At 52.7% G+C, this 22,363-nt stretch overlaps 1 protein-coding gene and 1 pseudogene across 1 annotated transcript; one reads left to right on the top strand and one right to left on the bottom strand.

Annotated features, from left to right (window-relative positions):
* Nucleotides 1-22,363, top strand: part of LOC139604398 (zinc finger protein 418-like) — a 133,122-nt pseudogene that overhangs the window by 20,750 nt on the left and 90,009 nt on the right.
* LOC139604372 (serine/threonine-protein kinase pim-1-like) lies at nucleotides 14,937-18,042 on the bottom strand. The gene is made up of 6 exons (XM_071455543.1): nucleotides 17,987-18,042; nucleotides 16,857-17,556; nucleotides 16,684-16,734; nucleotides 16,114-16,480; nucleotides 15,292-15,468; nucleotides 14,937-15,043 (listed from the first exon to the last, which is right to left on the bottom strand). The coding sequence occupies exons 1-6, from the start codon at nucleotides 18,040-18,042 to the stop codon at nucleotides 14,937-14,939; spliced, it is 1,458 nt and encodes a 485-aa protein (XP_071311644.1).

Genomic DNA, 22,363 nt, shown 5'->3' with positions numbered 1-22,363 from the left:
TAAAACCTCAAGAATTTAAACTGCATTAAGTTATCCAACTGTTCTGGCTTGTTCAGTTTCATGAGAAGAATTCCAGTTACTCATTGTACCTTGGGGTTAAGACCTTTTCTCCCCATAAATGTGTGATGGCTGAAAACAGGAAATGTCAGCTCTGGAAATTTGTTAGAGAGTGCTGGGAATTTAGAGTAGATTCTACTGCCTAAAAACAGGCATGAAGGGTCACTTCTTCTGTCTTAATATATTCCCAGTGTGTGGATGGCCCTGCAAACCTTCAATGGGCTGAGCAGCCTTGAGGAGCCCTGCCCTGCTCTGGAGCGGCTGCCAGGGCCAGTCAGGGCTGTGGGCACGGCCTCAACCCTGGGTCACTGTTTGGGCACCCAAAGAGCTCCCAGGCTGGCACCTTTCAGCAAACAATTTCACTGGCTTCAAAAGCCCTCTGCATTCAGCATTACAAACCAAAAGTCTGTTAGACCTGGGGCTTCACTTCCAATTTTGTGAGCCACTTAAAATTCACTTTTCACTCTGAGAGCCACATCCAGTCGATCCCAACTGGAGAACTTCTCTGAACAGCACGAGAAATGTCTTCTTCTTTCTTCTGTTTGTGAATTTAGAGCAAGCTAGAAGTACATTTACTCTGATCAATAAAAGCTAAAAAAGCATTTACGTTTGCTGGTCTTCTCTGTGAAGCGAGTGCAGGTTTCCTTGAGCAGGTTACACAGATGCCTCGAAGCAGCAGCTCTAAAGGAGGGAAAAAATATCCTGTTTGCACAGGAGTGCACAGTACTTTGTGTACCTAAGGAGTAACAATGGAAATGACCTTCAAAATTTAACAGCTACATAAAACTGCCCACATGGAAACTGATTATTTCACCACAAGAATATATACTTGGTTCTATTACTTACTCTTTCAAGAGATCTTTATTTTCACATATCTCATCTTCCAGTTTCAAATGGAGTTTTTCATTTTCAAACTAATTTCATAGGGAACAAATGCAAAAAGACACTGTTATTGAAAAATAGATTAGAAATGCACTTTGACTTCTCAAATCCCTCATGAAAATGTAATTTGGGGCATCAGTAGACAGAAGTCTGTTTTAGCTGGTATTACATGCTGAGTCATCTTTTGCATGAAAGATGCAATAATTAATGGACAATAATTTACCAGCAAATGAGACACTTACAGGTATATTCTTCAGACAAACACTCACACAGGACAGGTGCCTGCAACTTCTCAAAATAATCATTTTCTCAAGGCACAAACCAAACTGCAACAGTCTTTAAGATTTAATTGTATCAATAATAGTGTCATACTGAATCAGGAAGCACTTAACTTTGTTTATTGAATGTACACTATACAATACTGGCCTGCAGTTCTTGAATGGCTTTATTCTGTGCTTCAATAGTCTTTTTATTTTCCTGGAGCTTTCTTTCTTTCTGGTTTAATTCAGTTTCCACAGTCAGTTTCCACTGCTTGATCTTCTCAGCCTCTTTGTAGAGTTTTGAGAACAATTCATTCATTGCTTCTGTATTCTATTGAAACAGGTTCCACAATTTAATCTCAAATACTATCTAATTAATAGTACATAATATCTAATTAATACTGTTGGAGATAATGTATTTATCTCTTAGAAATATCACAAGAGTAATATTTTTCTACAGATGGTGATATAAGTTGATATATGATCAGGAGCCCAAGTTTATGCACAGGATGCACAAATCTTTGTGCATCCTCTATGTATGTATCAAAAGGCTTTACAGAGCACACAGGAGAAACAAATACAATGAAATATCCCAAACCTCCTTCAGACATCACCACATAGATGGGCTTAAAGACATGGATAACTGCAGTCCACCAAAATCAATAAAAGTTTTGCCAGAATTATCAGTGAAGCCAAAATTCCTTCTAGCAGGTTCTTCACACCATTTCTGTCCTCTCCTTCTGACAGACACTGCTGAGTTAAGTAAAAGCAGCTTCAGAGACTTTGCCCAAGAGTACCTGTGATCTTGCCATGAACACACACAGAATCACAGAGTCACAGAATAATGAGGTTGGAAGAGACCTCTCAGATCATCGAGTCCAACCTCTGCCCCAACACCTGGGCTATAGCACCAAGTGCCATGTCCAGTCTTTTTATAAACACATCCAGAGATGGTGATTCTACCACCTCCCTGGGGAGAGCATTCCAGTGCTTCATTATTCTTTTGGTGAAAAATTTCCTCCAAATATCCAACCTATCCCTCCCCTGCTGTAGCCTGAGACTGTGTCCTCTGGTTCTGTCAGTGCTGCCCGGTGGAAGAGACCGACCCCACCTGGCTACAACCTCCCTTCAGGCAGTTGGAGAGAGCAATAAGGTCACCCCTAAGCCTCCTCTTCTCCAGGCTAAACAAGCCCAGCTCCTTCCAACGTTCCTCACAGGGCTTGTGCTCCAAACCCCTCAGCAGCCTTGCTGCCCTCCTCTGGATGTGCTCAAGCACCTCAACATCCTTCCTAAACTGAGGGCCCAGAACTGGACCCAGCACTCAAGGTGCAGCCTCACCAGTGCCCAGCACAGGGGCAGAATGACCTCCCTGCTCCTGCTGCCCACACCATTCCTGATGCAGGCCAGGAGCCATTGGCCTTCTTGGCCACCAGGGCACATTGCTGGCTCATATTCAACCGGCTGTCAGCAGCACCCCCAGGGCCCTTTCTGCCTCAACACTGTCCAGCCACACTGTCCCCAGCTTGGAACGTTGTGGGGGATTTTTGTGGCCAAAATGTGGAACTCAGCACTTGGACTTATTGAACTTCATGCTGCTGCACTCTGCCCATCCATCCAACTGATCTAAGTCTCTCTGCAGAGCCTTCCTTCCTTCCTTCTTTCCAATAGATCATCACAAGCTCCCAGCTTAGTGTCCTCTGCAAATTTACTAATGAAGGACTCAATGCCCTCATCCCCGTCGTCTATAAAAACATTGAACAGAACTGGTCCCAGTACAGAGCCCTGAGGGACAGCACTGGTGCCTGGCTGCCAGCTGCATGCAGCACCATTCACCATCACTCTCTGGCCTGGCCATGCAGCCAGTTCTGAGCCCAGCACAGAGTGCTCCTGTCCAAGCCATGGGCTGCAGCTTCTCCAGGAGTGTGCTGGGGGAGACAGTGCCAAAGGCCCTGCTGGAGTCCAGATACACAACATCCACAGCCTTTCCTGCATGCACCAGGCGGTCACCTGGTCACAGAAGGAGACCAGGTTGGTCAGACATGCCCTACCCTTCGTAGAGCCACGCTGGCTGGGTCTGATAGCCTGGCCATCCTGTGAGTGCTGTGGGATAGCACTCAGTATGAACTGCTCCATTATCTCACCTGGCACTGAGGCCAGGCTAACTGGCCTGTGATTACCAGCATCCTCCTTCCTACCTTTTTTGTAAATGGGTGTCACACTGGCCAGTGTCCAATCATCTGCAACCTCAGCAGTGAGCCACAACTCTTGATAAATGATGGAGAGAGGCTTGGCAAGCTCATCTGCCAGCTCCCTCCTCACCCTGGCATGGATCCCATCTGGACCCAGGGATTTACAAATATCCAAGTGTCCCAGCAGTTCTCTGCTCACACACGCAGCAGGAAGGAAAACCACCACCCTTGTGCCCTTAGAACACCTTGAAAGTGTCCTACAAGCAGTGCTGGGCCAGTGGTCGAGGCAGGGAGAGCAACACACGAGCCCAAAGGGCCCTTTGGTTCACTTACAACACCCCCAAACACCATCCTTGTTTTGGCTGCATCACAGTTTTCTTCCAGTCCTGATGGTGCTTTAATAGCTTAGGATTAAAAAGTCTAAAAAGTTGTCAGGGGTATGAAAATCAGCAGGGAGAGTGCTAGAAATGTGTTTTATTTTGTGGTAGCAAAGAGTGTTTTGTAGCTGCAAAGTACAGAAGCTATTGCAAAAAAAATGAGCTGGACTGAGTTGTGCTAAAGCAGAGATCTGCTGGTAAAGACACTGTCAAAAGAATCCAGTGCTTGAGGAAACCACTGAATTCATTGTTTTACAGATAAAACAAAGCCAGACAAGGTTGGAAACCACTGAATTCATTGTTTTACAGATAAAACAAAGCCAGACAAGGCAATGGGGATAATCTACTTCAGTTTTCCAAAGAATACTCTGATTTCAACCCTTCTGCCCCTCAACAGAATATTCAGATACAGTTCCACAAGGATACTTAAGTGTTTAAATCTTACTCTAATTAAAGCTCATGGACTTCACAGGCAGTTCAAACAAAGAAAGAACAACAGCAATATTGCAATCACCTTAATTTTTAAAGATTTGTTTCCAGGCATGTTCACTAAATCACAAATATCTCCTCTAAGTGATTCAGCTTTAAACAGGAGACAGAAAACATTATTCCCTTTTAACTACTTCCTTTAGCCCTGAAATATCTACTGAATAATGCTTTAGGCACTGTTTGGGAACAAATTCAAAAGACCCCAAGGAATTAGATGTGCAGAGTTGATACTTAGCTGACCTCTTCATCTACTTCAGAGCAAAGTTTCACTTGCTGTGAAATTGTATCTGAAACATGAAGAGATTTTGGTCAATGTCTTTCTAAAAAAAGTAACAGTGAAACTGTATTTAACAGTTACAGATATGAAACTGTGAGACTACTCATGAAAATTAAACCTTGACAAGATATAAAAATCTAAAGAAGGTGCATGGCAAATATTCCAATCGTACCTGAATCAGTGATTTCACCACAGTTCGACACATCAAATGGCAGCTTAAAGTCATCATCTGAGCATCTGTTCAAACCCTGCACAAATTTAAACATTAGTTCCTTATGGGTACATTTGTAAAGAAGAATTATAAAATCCATAAAAAATCCCTACAGATGATGTGAAAATAGAATTGGTCATTAATAAAACAGCTGCCTACAAATTTCAAAGCCCAAGGTATTGGTAATGGCTTTGGAACTCACTTCTTCCTGCCCAGTGGTTGATCAAACTGTTGGTGTCCTGCAGTTTGATTTATAGACTGTGGCCAAAGGGGAGCTTTCAATGCAGGGAACTCAGCAGCTCCTGCCTGGCTGGGCCCTGGTGCATGGCAAAGGACCCAAGGAGACAAATTACTTTTTTGAAGACCAGTAGTTGACTGTAGTTTCTTTCTTGCTTTGTTTCCAAGGGCACTTCTAAACTATATCTGATTATGTTTCAGCATGAAAATACCCTTTTACAAGGTTTTTAAGTCACAGAGGTTCATCCTGTAAACAGCTAACTCATCTGCTGTCAGAATGTCCCATTTGAATCTCAACATATTTCATAAGGAGCTTCAACATGAAAAAATAACTTGTTGAATTCCCATAACTCAGTGTGGGGACAGAACATTTTCACTGCACACCTGATCTGGTGAGACCAAGACACCAACACCAGTGCGAGCATCTGAGTGGGGCCTGTGGGAATCCATCAAATCAGAGGGGTTTGGGAAAGCTGCAAAAGGCAGCCTCAGAGACAGCAGAACTGTGATTAGAGCCAAGCAGTAGCCATGAGATAGGTCAGCAGAAAAATTATTTAAAAAGTAGAAAAGGACAAATAGAACAATGGTCTGTGTATTAACGCTTGTCTAGAATAACTCCCTAAGTTACAGAGAAGTTTATCTAGCGAGATATTAGGAAGTTCTAAGCTTAATAATGGAGCTCTGTGCATTGTGTTTTAAGGCTTACAAGCAGCAGGTATTGTATTCAAAAAAGGCAAGCATTGTTTGAACCAAAGGTACCTGTGCTTACAGTGGTTGGATAGAACTACTGTCAATATGCTTTTGCTTTGTGTGATTGGTCAAAAACCTTTGAAAGTAAGTTGTAACATTAAGTTCTTGGTCTGCTGCCTGGGATGTGAGCTGCTGGCATCTTCCCATTGTCATCACCATGTAATGAGACTGATGCTGGAAAAGAAAACAGCTCAAGGCAGTTCCTCAGCAGTCCCGTCCCGTTTGTGATTTGTACACAGACCCCAGCCGGAGATAGAGGAATGCCTGCCACTCCAGGCATACGCACAGAAACGCGAGTCCAGTGCAGGAGCCGTCCTGGCCCACGCAGGGGCAGGTGTGTGTGTGCTCCAGCCCGGGGCTGTGCCGGGGCAAGGGGCAGGTGTGTGTGTGCTCCAGCCCGGGGCTCTGCCGGGCACTCCCCGGGCCCAGCACTGTCCCCGTGTCCCCGGGGAAGGGCCCCAGCGCTTTCCCCCCGTCCCCTCCTCAGCCGCGGCCTCCAGAGCAGCACAGCCCGAGGGGACGGCCGGGGAGGGGGGGTTTGGGGCCGCCCTCAGCGGCCCCGCGGCCGAGCGCTCACCTGGGATCTGCCCGCAGACACCTGCCCAGCGCTCAGGCGCGGCGGCATGAACAATTTAAAGCGGTTTTCCTTCTCCATGGCTCCGATAAAAGGGCGGGCGGAGCGGCCCCAGCTCCCGGCGGCCGCTGAGGGCGGGCGCGAAGGGCGGGAAGCGGCAGCGGCCCCTCAGCGCGGGGGCGGGGGCGCCGCCTAGCGGAGCTCGCGGGGCACGGCCCGGGCACGGCCCGGCCGGACAGAGCGGCGGCCGCGGGGCCATCGGCGGGGCCATCGGCGGGGCCATCGGGCGGGGCCATCGGCGGGGCCATCGGGCGGGGCCATCGGCGGGGCCATCGGCGGGGCCATCGGCGGGGCCAACGGCACCATCGGGGCCATCGGCGGGGCCATCGGCACCATCGGGGCCATCGGGGCCATCGGCGGGGCCATCGGCGGGGCCATCGGCGGGGCCATCGGCGGGGCCATCGGCGGGGCCATCGGCGGGGCCAGCGGCACCATCGGGGCCATCGGCACCATCGGGGCCATCGGCGGGGCCATCGGCACCATCGGGGCCATCGGCGGGGCTTGCTCGTCGCCCGTGGACGCCAGAGAGGTCTCGGGGCAGCCCGGGGGCCCGGGCGGGTTGGCGATGTCGCCGTGGTCGCCGGCCGGGGGCAGCACAGCGGGACTTTGGCCGTCGCGGGGAAGGCGGGAGAGGTCTGAGGGGAAGAGGGGTCCCGCCTGTACAAGGAATAAATGGGGGAGCCCAGTCCTCCTGTGGGAAAAATGCGTATTTTATGATTGGCTTTTCGCAAATATTCAAATGAATATTATATGTGTTATGTCAGAAAGTTATGCTGTATTAATTTTCTTAAGTACTGTGTTAAATCTAGTTTTAGGTTATAACATAATGTTAAAATAAAAACTATGCTATGTGAGATACTTTTTTTTTAAAGAAAGGACTTGCAGCGAGATAGCAGCCACAGGACACCTAAATCTTTCAGAGAAAGAGAATTTATTGCTTTCCTATCAGAGGAAACGAACTTCTTCCTGCCTGCTCAGCCCTGAAGACGCCGTCAGGATTCAGAGGAAGAAGTCGACACTGAACAGACTCCTTGGTTTGAATGGAATTTATGCATCATGTATGAGGTGTATGAATATGCAACAGGTTATTGTCTTTAAGGGTTAATCCTCTCTTAAAGTTTGTCTTTTTTCAGGCTTATTTTGCCCAGAAAAAGGTACCCAGATATCCGTAACTCTTTGTTTGTATTGTCTCATATTGTACTAATCCAAATTTGCCAAGTTATTATTACTCGAATTATATTGCTCTTTTTCTAACCATTTTATTACTATGAAACTTTTAAAAATTTAAAAAACAAGTGATTGGCGTTTTTCACATCCTGTGAGCCCCTGGTGTTGTAAATGGCTCCCCCAGAAACATCAGTACATGGGATGTTGTGTGTTGGGCACTGTGTGAAAAACGCCAATCACTTGTTTTTAAACTTTTAAAAAATTGCTATAAAACAATTAAATTGTTTTATAAAACAGTAATATAATTAAAGTAATAAAACTTAGGACAATTAGGATTTAGGAGAATCCGAGACAATAAGAACAAAGAGTTACGGATGTCCAAGTACCTTTTTCTGGGCAAAAGCATTGTGATGGTTGGTGGGCATGGAAAGCTGCCCTGGGCCCCTTGCTCAGGGCTGGTGTCAGTGCCCAGAGCCAGAGGGGATCCCTTGCTGGGGGCTGTGCCATGGCCACCTGCCCTGTGCCGCGCTGGCCGCTCGGGCACCAGGAACCAGCAGCCAAGGGCACTGCCAGGGCCAAAGGCCAGGTCAGCCAGACAGAAAGGGGCAGGGCTGGGCACTGTTTCCATGGCAACCGGCACTGGGGGGGACACCTGGGGCACCTGGCCTGGCAGTTGCCATGGAAAGCCCTGGCAGGCACTGAGGGCACAGCCCCTGGCACTGAGACACTGCTGGGCCGGGTGCTGAGCACAGCGCTGAGCACGCAGAGATGGTTTTGTTCTTGCTGAGCTGCAGCACAGCCAAGGCCTGTCCTGCCCCTCGTCCAGCCACGCTGGGGAGGGGCTGGGGCTGCGGGGGAGCTTGGCAGGGGACACAGCCAGGACAGGTGACCCCAGCTGACCCCGGGCACAGCCCAGACCAGAGCACATCATGCTCAGGCTATGAAGGGGGGGAACAAGGAGCAAGGGGGCAATTTTGGAGGGAGGCTTTTTGCCTTCCCAGCTAACACTTAGGCAAGAGGGGGCCCTGTTTCACCAGTGGGCAGGGTCACTACCAAAGACACAGACACCAACTGAAGGAATTGTGGCATTTATATCATGCACAGCTGCAAAGAATTACAAAAGGATAAGCTCAGCAAAGCACATCATCATTAGCAAAGAATTACAAAAGAAGCTCAGCAATCCATCAGAACTCATCATTACATTTTGATGATTAACCCCTTGGTCAAACACTAGAGGTGTTTGTGGCAGACAAAGATTCTGGCTGACTATCAAGGTACACCTTACAGACATCAGTAGTACTTCAGTGACACCGTTCTTCATTCTTTTTTCTCAATCTCCTTGGAGTTAGGAACAAGAATTCTGTTGTCCATGGAGCTGGTGCCTTTATAATTCCAGAATAATGCCCCCAGGCCCTTTGCTGTTCAGCTTTACCATGTTGTCTGGGGCTAACAAGGCTTGGGGGGCCCTTTCCCCTCTGGCTGGAAGGGGCCGGGTCCCAGTCCCTGAGGGGCACCCAGGCTCCTGGATGCAATTCCTGTGCAAGTCCCTCAGTGTCACAGCAGCCTTCCCATGGAGCCCCGTGGATCAGAGCATTTGCCAAAGGGGCCCTTGGGGCAAACAGGGAGATTTGGTCTGGCAGCATGTGTAAAACAATATCCTGTCAGATCTACTTGTTCTCACACACAATCCTTGGCTGCAGGGACACATTCCCATTGTTCCTGCCCAGCTTTCAGGACTCAGAGTTGTCTTTCCCAGGAGCTGCTCCTTCAGCTGCCTCGGGAGGGCCATTTGGCCTCCAGACCCACACTCTGGCTCCATTATTAGGACTGCTGCATCCAAACCCTTTATCTCCACAAACGGTGGTGATTGGAGCTGGAGCTCCTTTTTTCACAATCGTTCCTAAAATTGCAATATCAATAATTCTGCTACCCTGTCATGGGGTTGAATAATCCAATCCTGGTCACTATTGTTTCACAGAATTACTGTCATTTCTCCTGCATATTCTGCATCAATTCCTCCTGCCATGACATGAACACTTTGCAAGGCCAAGCTCCAAGGGAGCAGTTACCAAAGCAAAGTGTCCTGGAGGAATCTGAATTCCTGTTTCAGTATTGATGGCTCTCATTTGCTTTGAATTCATCCTCATTAATTCCAATGCATGAAGGCCCAGCCCTGCAGCCTCTGGGCTGGCCCTGCCAGGGGCCATCACAGCCAGAACAATTTCCCAGGCAGTCCAAGTCTCACTGCCCATGGTTGGATTTGCAAATTGGGGGCAGCCGTGCACAGCCAGGGGGTTTCCATTTCCCCCGTGGGCCATTGTTCAGGGCATGGAGCGCATCAGGGAGATGGGTTCTCCATGGGCAAAGGTTCCCATCTCCTCATTTTTTCAACTGCTCTTTTAACAACCCCTTCACCCGTTCAACCAATCCTGCAGCTTGTGCATAGTCTGGGACATGAAAAACCCTGCAGGCTTCATCCCTGTATTTTTCACAGCAACAGACAAAGCACTCTGCATCACAGTATCACCAAACCCTGGGAAAATAGCCAATTTCATCCCTTCCTCCTTTTTACATTGTCTACAATCTCACAAAGTTGACCACTGACAGTAGGGTCCTGGCCAATCCTGTTCTGTAGGGTATTTAGAGTTACATCCCTGAGCAGCCAAAGCTACCAAATTAGTATTGTCAACACTATTTCACATTACTATTATTTCATATGTAGATATACATATTGATATACATATAGACAGATAGATACAGACATATATATATAATATATATATAAATACACAACTATATATAAGTATATTAAGGTCTTATTATACAAAAAATACATATAATTATTTATCATATTGATATTTCACTGGCACAAATGCAGCTGAGCTCAAGATTAAAACCTTCTTCTCTTGCTCCATGTGGGAGCATTCCAACAATAATTGTTCCTTCTGAAGGTGCTGTTTCCAATGGACTCTTAACAAATTCATCTTTGTCTGCCCAAACCCACAAGTCCTTTTCCTTTTCCATGTGCAGTTTTTGGATGCATTTGAAGACATCCAGGGCTGCAGCTTCTTTTACCCCACTGCCCCACTGCTCCCACGGGGCTCCCACCTCAGCCCACTGCAGAGCCAGGGAACTCCAGGGAAGGGCTTCCCATCTGGGAATTTCTGATGGCACTGATGCCTCACATTGACATTGAACAAGTGACATTTGGTTGGGATCTGGCCAGACTGGGCCAGTTTGGTTTGACCAGTGGCCAAAGTCAGCACCAAAGACACAGACTCCAACGGAAGGAATCAGTGTCATTTCCTGCAGTTCAGAGCAGCAAAGAATCACAAAAGGAGCAGCTCAGCAATGCACCCAATCATCCCCACCAAAGATTGCCTGCAGTGGTTAAGAAAGATGCAGCAGCATTTCCCCTCAGCCTTTGCCATCCCCCAGATGCACACAGCAGCTGGGGAAGCTGTCACAGCCAAGGGCTGCAGAGCCACTCCTGGGCACTGGCAATTCCTGCAGGTGCCTCCAGCCCCAGCTGAGGCTCCAAGCCCGCTGGGAGAGGGCCCAGCTCTGACAGTGCTGCATGAACAAACTGACAGCACTGCTAGTGTGCCAACATCTGCTTTCATCCTCCTCTTGGCTCCCTCCCAAAGCCTGGCCAGGCCTCAAGGAGGAGCCAAGGCAGCTGACTTTGATCCTTCAGCCCCACACAAGGCCAGATGTCAGATTTCATGGCCTTCTCTGGCTTCTAAATACACAAAGGGCCATCCATGTTTCACTAAGGAGTGGCTACATCTATCACAGTGCTAATGACCATGCATATCTCAGCAGGGAGCAGATACAAAGATAACCTTTGCTTGGAAGGTTCCTCCAGAGGCCACCTTGGGCTCAGGGCCTGCTGTCCAGGCCTCACTCAGGGCTGCTGTCCAGGCCTTGGCACTTCAGGGACGGGCTTTAGTGCTGGGCTTGGCACTGCTGGCTGAGCGGCTGCACTGGGTGAGCTCAGAGGGCTTTTCCAACAGAAAGGATTCTGTGATTCCATGATGAGATCCGCTGCATTCAGCTGGGGCTATTTCAGCAGCATTACTTTGCTCCAGAAGTTCCCTCTTGCCCAGCTCCTGTGGCCTGAGGCTTCAGCTCCTTCAGCTCCTGGTGCTGAGCTGCTCATGCTGAACGAGAGCACTCGGAGAGACGAATCCAGTCCATCCAATTCCTTCTGGGACACGCAGAGGGGAGGCTGTGCAAACAGGAGCATTGTTTGCTGTGGCCTCCTCTCTGCCCTTCACGCCTTTCAGCGCTTTGAAGCAGCCAAGAGCTTTCTCCAAGAGTGCAATGGAGCAGCTGTTCCTGCTCGCGGGCCTGGCTCTTCCCAGTCTCTGCCCTTGCCTGCTTCTGTCCCTCTTGCTGTGCCCTCTGTTCCCCCAGGGCTGGCTGGCTGCTGCCCAGGACTGTGGCACTGGCACAGCTCCAGTGCTCCAGAGCCTCCTTTCTGTGCCCTTGGAGCTGCCTGGGCACAGCAGCCTTTTCCATCTGCAAGCTCCCCATGGACAGGGAGTGCCCAGCTGCATTCCTTGCACAGCCTCCAGGAGCCCAGGGCTGCCATCTCAAGTCCCTGCTGGCACTGGGGGCTCCCAGGTGCCTCAGGCTGCTCTGACACCGCTGCACACGGGAGGGAACAGGGGCAGGGGCTGTGCTGAAAGTCAGCTCCATCTGCTGCTGCTGCTGCTGCTGCTGCTGCTGCTGCTGCTGCTGTGGGGTCATTTGTGCAGCCCTGGCCCAGAGTCAGGGATCAGATGCTGCCAGTCTCTTCCAGCCCTGGCTGCTCAGAGGTTGGGCCTTGGAGCCTCAGGTGGCCAAAGGCAGCTGCTGCTGGGCCCTCTGTGTGTGCCCGTGTTCAGCAGTGCTGCTCCATCAGTCTGTGCCCAGCAACGGGGAAAAGCCTCAGCCCTGCAGGGCCAGGAGCTGCTGGGCTCTGCCTGAGCAGCTCAGCCAGCAGCAAGGGAGCTGCTCCACACAGGAACCAGGAGCAAAGGACATTCCTTCTGTAGGACATGTTTTCTATATAAAGGAAAAAAAGGAAAAAGAAGAAAAACTGTATAAAATGTGAAAGATGAAAACAAAACCCAAGTGTTAGTGAAAAACTTCTGAAACTTTGCATTAAGAGGTAAATGATCTTTTTTAAAGGGGAACTCAGTTATTTACATTGTAAATGTGCTGATGGCGTGGATCTTACTGACCTCAGCAGCCTTTGTAAAGATTCTGGGCTTTGTTTCCAACATTGCCATTTGAAATTGTGCTCAAAGCAAGAGGAAATTGCTTTGTGCCCTGCCAGCTCAAAGCAGGACTGGGAATGGAAACTCTGTCAAAGCCCAAATCCTTATAGAAGATGCCCTTCCTTCTCAGCCTGGCAAGGAGCTGCACATTCCCTTTGAAACTGTCAGGGATTTCTTAGAGACACAAAGTGCCACTTAGGGCTTTTTGCTCTGGTTTGGCAGTGCAGAAGGGCAATTCTCCATCCATCAGCTCCAGACTGCACTGCCTCAGGAACACAGCCCACTCGCCAGCTTTGGCCCACTCAGGCACTTCTAGAGGAGGAAGAAAGTGCAATTGCACAATTCCAGGCAATCAAGAAGGAAGAATGGGACAGACAAACACCCTGTGCAGATCCAGGCATTCAGCTGGGACTGTGGAGGGTTTGGGTTCTTGCCAATTGGATGTGTGTCCCCAGCTGCAATCTCTGGGCCTGCAGCAGAGTCTCACTCAGCTGCCAAAGCAGAAAGCTCAGGCGCTGTGCTCGCAAGGGGCTCGTCTGATGCAAAGCTGTCAGAGCAATGGGAGGGCAGAGCCAGCCCAGCTGGGCCCAGGGCTGAGCCCAGCAGAGCCCTGGCAGAGCCCAGAGCAGCCTCAGCAGCCGCAGAGCCCGGCTGCAAGGAGAGAAAGCTGAAAGTGCCCCTCAGCTGAGGGCTCCTGTGCCCTTGTGCCAAGGCCTGCTGTGCCCAGGCCATGCTGGCTGTGCCCAGAGCTGTGCCCAGAGCTGCCCATCCCTGCTGCCTTTGGCAGCAGAGCAGGAGGGCAGGACATGTGCCCAGCCTGCAGCCAGCCACGGCACATCCAGCCCTCAGCAGCTGCCCAGAGCAGGATGCTCCTGTGCTCGCTGCCATCTCCCAAAAGCTCTGATCCCACCCTGCCAAGCACACAGGGACCCACCTCACGCCAGCCACGGCTGCAAGAAAAGCTGCTCCCAAACCACGGCCTCAGCCTTCTCCAAGGCCACCGCCCATCCACGCCACAGCTGCTCCCAAGCACTTCCCCATCCACACTGGACCACCTGGAACGCTTCCTCTGGAAAAACAAACAACACATTCTTGAAAAGAGATTAGAGACAAAAAGGGAAAACAAGAAAAACGGGAAAAACTCTTATCTCTGGCAGGGCCTTGAGGAAGGCCCAACTCCCACATGTTAGGGAAAAACCCAGCCATGGCTGAGGGAAGCCCACACTTTCTCCCTTCCCCCCTGCACTGCCCCCCAAAATCACGGTCATCCCAAAGCAAACAAGGGCAGTGCAGCAGCCCAGCCCTTCCTTGCCTGCAGAGCAAAGCAGCCCCTGCACAGCTTCTGGAGTCCCACCTCTGCTCCCAGCATGGGGCTTTGCTTGTGTCGGGCTGGCTGCCCCAGCCCCAGCCCCAGCCCAGGCCACGGTGGCTGCTGGGGGCTGTTGGCAGGGCCAGGAGCCCACTCCCATTTGTACCCAGCCCAGCCCATGCCCCAGCCCTGCCAAAAGCAGCTGGGCAGCGACTGAAGGATGAGTTGCATCTGCCCCAGCACAGGGGGAACCTTTGCTTCCCAGCCAGGCTGGGCCATGCCCAAATCTGGCAGCATTTCCCCACGTGGGGACTCACCTGCAAATTCCCTGTGGAGTCTAGCTTTGAAGAAGGTGCCAGAATCAAAGTCCATCACCTTCAGCCTCCAGTGGCCAGGCTGAGGAAGAGCTTCTCATCCTTGATGTCATCCTGGCTGTCTCCAGCAGCAGCAGCAGCAGCAGCAGCAGCAGCAGCAGCAGCAGCAGCAGCAGCAGCAGCAGCAGCAGCAGCAGCATCCCCACCCGGTACAGCTTCTCCAGGGGCTCCTTCTCCTTCCCTGGGGGGACACCAGGCTCTCAGGGCTCTGCCCAGGGCCCCAGCTGTCAGGGAACCAGCACAAGCAAAACCAGCTTGGATGGCGGCCACCAGTGCTGGGCAGAGCAGCTCAGCTGCAGCACAAGGGCTGCGTGTGCCCATCCCATGACCCCCCTGCTGTGACACAGGCAGCACAAAAAGGTCTGGGTTCCTTTGCTTCTGATTGCCAAGGCATGTGTGGAGCTGCAACTTACCAGGGCCCTGCATCAAAGTGTGCCTGTGGCTCTCTCCCTTCTTCTAGGGCCGAGGAATATCCTGCACCCAAGGATCACAGAACAGGTCTTCTAATGTGGGTCTTTCCAAGGAGTTCACGGATAAACACCACCTGATCAGATCTTTGCACTCTGGGCAGAGAAAGCAGAAAGTGCCGGTCAGCCAGAGAAGGCTCCTGTCTGCTTTGCCCCACTATTGCCATGCCCAGGCCATTCTGGATGTGCTCAGGGCTGGGCCTAAACTTTCCCATCCATTCCCTGTTTTGGAGGAGAGCAGGACATGTGCCACCTCCTCAGCAGCTGCCAGAGCGGGATGCTCACGAGCCCGCTGCTGGCTCCCAGCACTGGGATTCCCCCCGTGCCCAGAGAAGAGGATCCACCTTGAGAGAGCCCTTGTGGCAGTGGGAGCTGGCCCCAGCTGAGGTTCCGGCCCCTCCTGAAAGGGTGCTCCCCGCAGACCATCTGGTGCAGCAGGATGCCCAGGGACCAGATCGTTGCTGCCTCGCCATGGTACCAGCCAAAGTCGTTCCATTCCGGGGGGCTGTAGGACGGTGTTCCTATGGAATACAGATGGAGTTCAGCAGGGGGATGCTGCTGCTCCCAGAGCCTGGCCCCAGCATCCCTGGGCCTGCGGGGGCTGCATCAGTGGCACACAGGGTGACCACTGCCCTCTCGCCAGCACCTGGGACTTGTGCACAAACTTAGGCTTGGAAAAGAAGCCACTGGTGTCAGAAGAGGGCAGAGGAAGCCCTGGCTAAGCCTGACCATGACAAGCAAAGGAAAAACCCTCTCTGTGCTGGGGAAAACATGCCCTTATCCTCCCTGCCTGCATTGCCCCAAAAATATTAGGAAGCCAAGGCAAACAGGGCGAGTTGAGCAGTGCAAGCCCTTCCTCTCGCCTGCACACCAAACTGGCTGGGGCACAGGTTCTGCCCCCCTCTCTGCTACCCCCACCCACGGGGGTTTTGGTCGGGCTGGCTGCCCCAGCCCAGCCCCAGTCCTGGGCAGAGTGGCTGGCAAAGGCTGCCAGCAGGGCTGGAAGATGGCTCCCCACCCAGCCCCGCTCTAAAGCAACTCAGCTGAAGACTCAGTCCCCTGACTGGCAGCAAAAGGGAGAATCCCCGCTGCCACAGCCAGCTTGGGCTGGGAGATGTTGAGCCATGAGATCCCGGGACCAGGAGTACACCCTTACGTGGGCTCACCTGCAAAGTGGGTGTAGGCGGTCTCTTGCAGGTAGGTGCCACAGCCAAAGTCAATCAGTTTGGCCTGCCCGGTGGCCAGGTCAAGCACGATGTTCCCTGGCTTGATGTCCCTGTGCAGGACCCCGCAGCTGGTGCAGTGCCGCACGGCCTCCAGCACCTGGCGGAACAGCTCCCGCGCCACCTCCTCGGGCAGGAACCGCCGTGCCTCAATGACACGATGCAGGTCCAGACACCGCTCTGGCCGCTCCATCACCATCACGATGTGGTTGGGCAGCTCGAGCCACTCCAGCAGCTCGACCACGCCGGGGAAGCCAGTGGACACCTTGGCCTGCAGCACGATCTCCAGCGGGGCCCTGCTGCCGTCGGGCTGCGGGAGGAGCACGATGCCCTCAGTGGGGCCGATGCCGTGCCAGGCCTGGGGAAGCCCTGAGCCAGCCCGGGATGCTCTGCGCCCTGCGCTGCGCCCACGCCCGCTCCCCCTCGAGGCGTCCTGGCGGCTTCCACCGTGCCGGGCCTCGGCTCATCCCCGCCTGGCAGCCCCGGCTGCTGCCGCTGGCCCCGCTCACTCACCAGCTCGCCCCAGTGCCGGACGCGGTTCCGTGGCACCCTCTTGATGGCCACCTGCAAGCCAAGGACAGCAGCGGGCTCAGCTCGCCGCCCGCCCTGCCCAGCCCCATCCTCCTCCTCCTCCTCGTCCTCCTCCGCCCCCTCCTCCTGCGCCCGCCGCCGGCCCCGCCGCTCACCGGGGCGCTGTCCGAGAGCCGCGTGGCCGCGAAGACGCTGCCGAATCCTCCGCGCCCCAGCAGCGAACCCAGGCGGTAGCGCTCCTGCAGGGCCTCGTGCGCCGTCCCTGCGGGCGGGACGCGGCTGTCAGCGCTCGGCCCGGGGCCAGCAACGGCCCCCGAGCGCCCCTCAGCCGCCCCGGGCCGGCCATGCCCAGGCCTTCGCTCCTCGCAACGCGGCACGGGAGGCTCGGGGCCGGCGGCCGCGCTGCCGAGCGGCGGAGCTCGGGCCGGGGAAGCCGCAGCGGAGGCGGCGGCAGCGGCCGCGCCGCCTGTGTCCTCCGCGGGCCCCGGCAGGAGCCGGAGCCGCGGCCGGGGCCGGGGCCGGGGCCGGGCTCGGGGCTGGAGCCTGCCTCGGGGCCGGGGCCGGGCTCGGGCCAGGCGGAGGCGAAGGGCGGCAATGCCGCCCCCGCACACGGCACTGATGCCCGCCCAGCAGCGCCACCGCCAGTAGGGCCAGAGCCGGGCGGAGGCGAGACCGCGGCGGGACGGGCGGGGCCGGGCACGGGGCAGCCCCGCCCGGGGCCGGGGGCGGGCCGGGGGCATGGGCCGGCCCGGCAGGGGGAGAGGGAGGCGGGGACACGAGAGGGAGGCGGGGAGAGGAGAGGGACGCCGGGCAAGGGACCCCGGGAGAAGGGTGCCCGACGGCGGGAAAGGGAGACTCAGAGAAAGAAAGAGAGAAAGACCAAGAAAGAGAGACAGAGAAAGAAAGAGAGAAGGAGAAAGATCGTTATAGATTATCTGCTTTTGCTTCTTCTGTCGCTGTTGCCGCCGCTGCTGCTGCCGCCGGTGCTGCTGCCGCCGCTGCCGCCGCTGCAACTGAAGCACCGGGGCCGTTCGTCCCCGTGTCCGTTCCCCGCTCGCCCCACGAGCCCCACGTTCGAGCCCCGCGCGCCCCGGGCACAGCCCCTGAGTCTGTCCACACACGGGAACTTTGCAGCCTTGAGCCCAGGTGCAGAGCCCTGACTCCTGCACACTGGCACAGCAATCCCCTTGCTTGCTGCTCTGCATTGGCCTGGCTGAGGGGCAAACACTGGCGGGACACCTTCCCTTGGGCTAGGATTCCTACCTGAGCCCAGCACTGCACGTACATCTCCAGTGTTGCCTTCCAGTAAAAACAGGGGAAGGAAAACTCAGTGTGGCTCATGGTATTTTAGAGTGTCTAAAAATCACTAAGCCACCGATCTTAGAGGTGCAGTGCATCTGGAATTACTGGGATGGAGAAGTAGTGCAACATGGAAAAGGGGAGCATAGAAATAAAAAGAGGAAAACATCTTGGATTGTTTCTTTAATTTTCATTTCACTTCTGGAAAGCTGTTGCTGTTTTCCAGGAATCTTCTCCTGTTTGCTCTTGCCAAGAATCTCTCCTGGAGAACAAGGTCAAGCTTCTGTCCCAAGATTTGCCACCAGCTGCAGCTTCTCTTGGCTTTCCACACTGCACAGTGTCTGCAGCAGGACTTTTGCAGCAAAGCAGGACAACAGTTTGGAGAACTTTACATGTCCTTTCTTTTCCTGGTGGGCTGGGGTGTTGTGCCACTGGTGAAGTTTCCATTGTGACTGTTTGTGCTGCTTTAGGGCAAATTTTGGGAGGAAACCTCCAAAAGGGGTCCGTCTAGAAAGCAACTTCAAGCGGCTCCTCCCCCTACTAGTTCCGGAAAAAACTTCCCTGGAGAAAAGTGGAGAAACCAGGTTATTTAGAAGTAAAGTATTCGCAAGCATGAAAAATTAATAATATTAAATTAAACCTCTGACAGTGCTGAAGAGATGGCAAATTCAGAGACTCCTTTTTGTGGGTTGTAGTTGGCTCACTCGGTCTCTTCTAAGTCCCTCTGGTGCTGGAATGCAGCGTCCCAGACCTCAGTGGGCCACAGGTGTGAGCTGCAGGTGTTTTTCTGGGTTTTCAGTCCAGAGCAGGTTTAAACAGTTCCAAGAAAAAGGAAAGTCCCAGTCCCAGGAACTTCTCTGCCTAAGCTAGCTAAAACCAAATTGCTGGACCTGGGCTGTGAAGGCACCGGGAAATTTCCAGCTCTGGGCACTGGCGGTGCCAGCAAACACCAGTGAAACCTTCTGGTCCTCGTCCGGACCATTGGCCAGTGGTTTCCCTGAGAACCAGCTCTGGCCACTTTACAGACAGAGACTGCTTTCATCTGCTTGTCTGGAAACAGAACTTTAATGAAGGCAAACACAACAAACAGGACGGCGTGCACAGTACACAGAGCAATGCAGAAAAAAGCCTGGGTCTAGGGTCTAGCAGGGATATTTATACATTTATATATGGGGAGGGGTTAAGGTGGGATCTGAGGGAAGGATCCAAGAGGAAGGAAGGATTATGAATATTACAAGTTTTGCAGTAAAATGTAACCAATGGTAGCAAAGACAACTCAGAACTTTCTAGTAACAATCTGCATAATTGAACAAGAGGATTATGGGCGGGAGCTCCTGCTGACCCCAACTAAAGAGGGTTTTCCCACGGCCTTAAGCCAAGGTCTCCTTCTTCTTTTAAACCAACCCCAACACACCAGATCTGGGTGGAGCCTGGTTTTGGTTTTCTTTGCCAGACAATTGCTGCATTTGGGTTGTGCTGGCACAGGGAAATTGCCAGATCTGGGCACTGGTGGTGCCAGCTCACCGCAGATCTGGGGGCTGCTGGTGCTATCACCAGAAAATTGCCGAGTTTTGTCTTTCTGTGCCAGCAAACTGCTGGGCTTGGGCTGTGCTGCCACTGGGAAACTGCTGGATCTGAGCCCTGGCAGTGCCAGCAAACACCAGATCTGGGTGGGGCCTGCACCAGATATTTGCAAGGTTTTGGGTTTCTTTACCAGAAAATTCCTCGACTCGGGCTGTGCCGGCACCGGGAAATTCCCGCATCTGGGCACTGGTGGTGCCAGCAAACACCGGATCTTGGCATTGCCAATGACGGTAGCAGGGAATTGCCAGATTTTGGCTTTCTTTGCCAGAAAACTGCTGGACTTGGCTCTGCCAGAACGGGGAAATATCCAGATGTGAGCACTGGCAGTGGCAGCAAACACCAGGTCTGGGCGCCTGTATTGGCATCAGGAAATTGCCGGATTTTGGTTTTCTGTGCCAGCAAATTGCTGGACTTGGACTGTGCCAGCACTGGGAAATTTCCTGATCTGGGCACTTGCGCAGCAGGCACCAGATCTGGGTGGTGTGTTGTAGTGTGTTTTCATACATTGTAATACTTTGTGATTGTTTAGGTTTTGAATCCCCGTATTTTTCCCAAATGGTTCATCCCAGATGGTACCCCCCTCCCTTTCCCTGTGTAATCCTTTGCCCTTGCTGAGATCATCCCCAAATCCCCACCCTGGCTCTCTGTCAATCACTCAGCATCCCATCCCCTCCCTCTAGAAGCTTCGGTCCAGGATGTCGAGTGATGAGCCAGAGGCCAGGGGTCAGCCCCCCAAGCCTTGCCCCATACGCTGTCCTAAATGTCCATCCCCCAGGACCCATCCCTTAGGGTCACTTCTTGGTTAGTCAAATGTGCTCTACTTTGGGTTTCCACCTCCCTTTAAATGTAACCTTGGCACATCTCCCGGGCTCTCGGCAGGAGGCCCCTGAGGTGTAGGGGCTCCTTTGGGACACCTGGAATAAAACCTTGGATTAACCCCTGCTAAGAGTGGGCCCTTTCTCTTCTACCGCTGTCTCTGGTGTCTCTTGTGCTGCAAAGGCGGCCAGCCCAGGTGCCCTCAGTACCCTCGGGGCACAGAGAGTGTCTCCCCACTGTCGGCCGTGTCGGGGCTGCCCCCGGTGTCTGCCGACTCGGGACTGGCCCAGGGTTCCTGAGAGGCTCCCAGAGAGACAGAGACAGTGGTGCTGGTGGCAGCACCAGGAAGCTACCGGGTTTGGCTTTCTTTGCCAGAAAATGGCTGCATTTCGGTTGTGCCAGCACTGGGAAATTGCCAGATGTGGGCACTGGCAGTGCCAGCGCACACCAGATCTTGGCGGGGAATGTGCTGGCACTGGAAAATTGCCAAATGTGACCTTTCTGTGCCAGCAAACTGCTGGAATTGTGCTGTGCAGGCATCTGAAAAATTCCGGATCTGGGCACTGGCGGTGTCAGCACACACGAGATCGGAGTAGTGTAGGCACCAGGTATTTGCCTGGTTATGGCTTTCTTTGCCAGCAAATTGCTGGACTTGGGCTGTGGTGGCACGGGGAAATGTTCAGATCTGGGCATGGGCGGTGCCATCAAACACCAGGTCTGGGTGGTGACAGTCTTGGCACCAGGAAATTGCTGCGTTTTGTCTTCTTTTTCCAAAAAACTGCTGCACTTGGGCTGTGTTGGAACCGATAAATGTCCAGACTGGGGTACGGGCGGTGGCAGCAAACACCAGATGTTGGCATTGCCGGTGTCAGCAGTGGGAAATTGCCAGATTTTGGCTTTCTTTACCAGAAAATTGCTGGACTTGGCTCTGCTGGAACAAGGGAATTTCCAGATCTGGGCGCTGGAGGTGGCAGCAAATACCAGATCTGGGCAGTGCCAGACCCAGTAATGTTGGAAATGAATTTGTAGAGAATTTTTAAGGTTTGATAGAAGGTTTCTATAGTATGTAAGCAAGTGTTGTTGAAGGTTCCCCCCAGACTGCAGAACTTGCTGCAGCTGTGAGGGTGTTTCGAACATTCCAACAACCCTTCAATTCAGTCACAGATTCTGCATATGTCATTGGGATAGCAGAGCGGGCAGAGCATGCCCTGCTCAATGAAGTCCAAAATAAAAAATTCTACAGCTTGCTCTCTGAATTAATTTGGTTCATCTCCCACGGAGAGCAACCTTATCACATCCTGCACGTCCCGTCGCACACAGAGCTGCCAAGATACATCACTGAGGGCAAGCGGAGAGCAGACTTGTTAGCAATGGCAGCAAGTGCCACCCACATTTCCCCCGCTGCACCACATGTCTTTCAACAGGCTCGTCTAAGCCATGCATTCTTCCCTCAGAATGCTCCAGCTTTAGTAGGTCAATTTAAGATTTCCAGAGACCAAGCCAAGGCAATTGTCTCCACCTGCCCCAATTGCCAATCCCTCGCCCTCCCTTCCATAGGGACAAAATGAAGAAAATTACAGTGACAACTAACTTGACCATTCATGTTTCTATCAGTGCTCGAACAGTCGATACCTGACTCACTGGAGGACCAGATGGCCACTCCCAGGACACCCCGAAATACCTTAACAGCTGCTGCCACCGTCACTGTGCTCCTGTGCATCCAAACAGCGGTTGGATGGGTCGTGCCACAACCAACAGAAAACCTATGGGTCACACTGGGGAAATCTCTCAAGCAGGATAACTTTTGCATGGCCATGGGAGGTGCAAAAGACCCGCTGTCTACATGTCTGGTGGGAATCCCCCTGTCACCAAATGAATATGCCTGTGCAGGTAAGAAGCCCACCCTGGTAGACACCTGGGACGAGTGGATGAAGATCTTACCCCATGCACCACAGGACCTCCA

The sequence above is a fragment of the Agelaius tricolor genome, unplaced genomic scaffold (assembly GCF_023055355.1).
Source record: "Agelaius tricolor isolate 1412-34295 unplaced genomic scaffold, bAgeTri1.0.p SCAF_50, whole genome shotgun sequence".
NCBI lineage: Eukaryota > Metazoa > Chordata > Aves > Passeriformes > Icteridae > Agelaius > Agelaius tricolor.
This window is presented reverse-complemented; position numbering and strand designations above follow the sequence as displayed.

Bases quoted from the DNA above. Each gene is read 5' to 3' on its own strand.
- LOC139604372 (XM_071455543.1), bottom strand. From the start codon at position 18,042: ATGAGCCACACTGAGTTTTCCTTCCCCTGTTTTTACTGGAAGGCAACA. The intron at 17,557-17,986 runs GTACGTGCAGTG...TCTTTCTCTGAG, and splicing joins TGGAAGGCAACACTGGAGAT to TCTCCCTTTCCCGCCGTCGG. The intron at 16,735-16,856 runs GTGAGCGGCGGG...CTTGGCTTGCAG, and splicing joins GGCTCTCGGACAGCGCCCCG to GTGGCCATCAAGAGGGTGCC.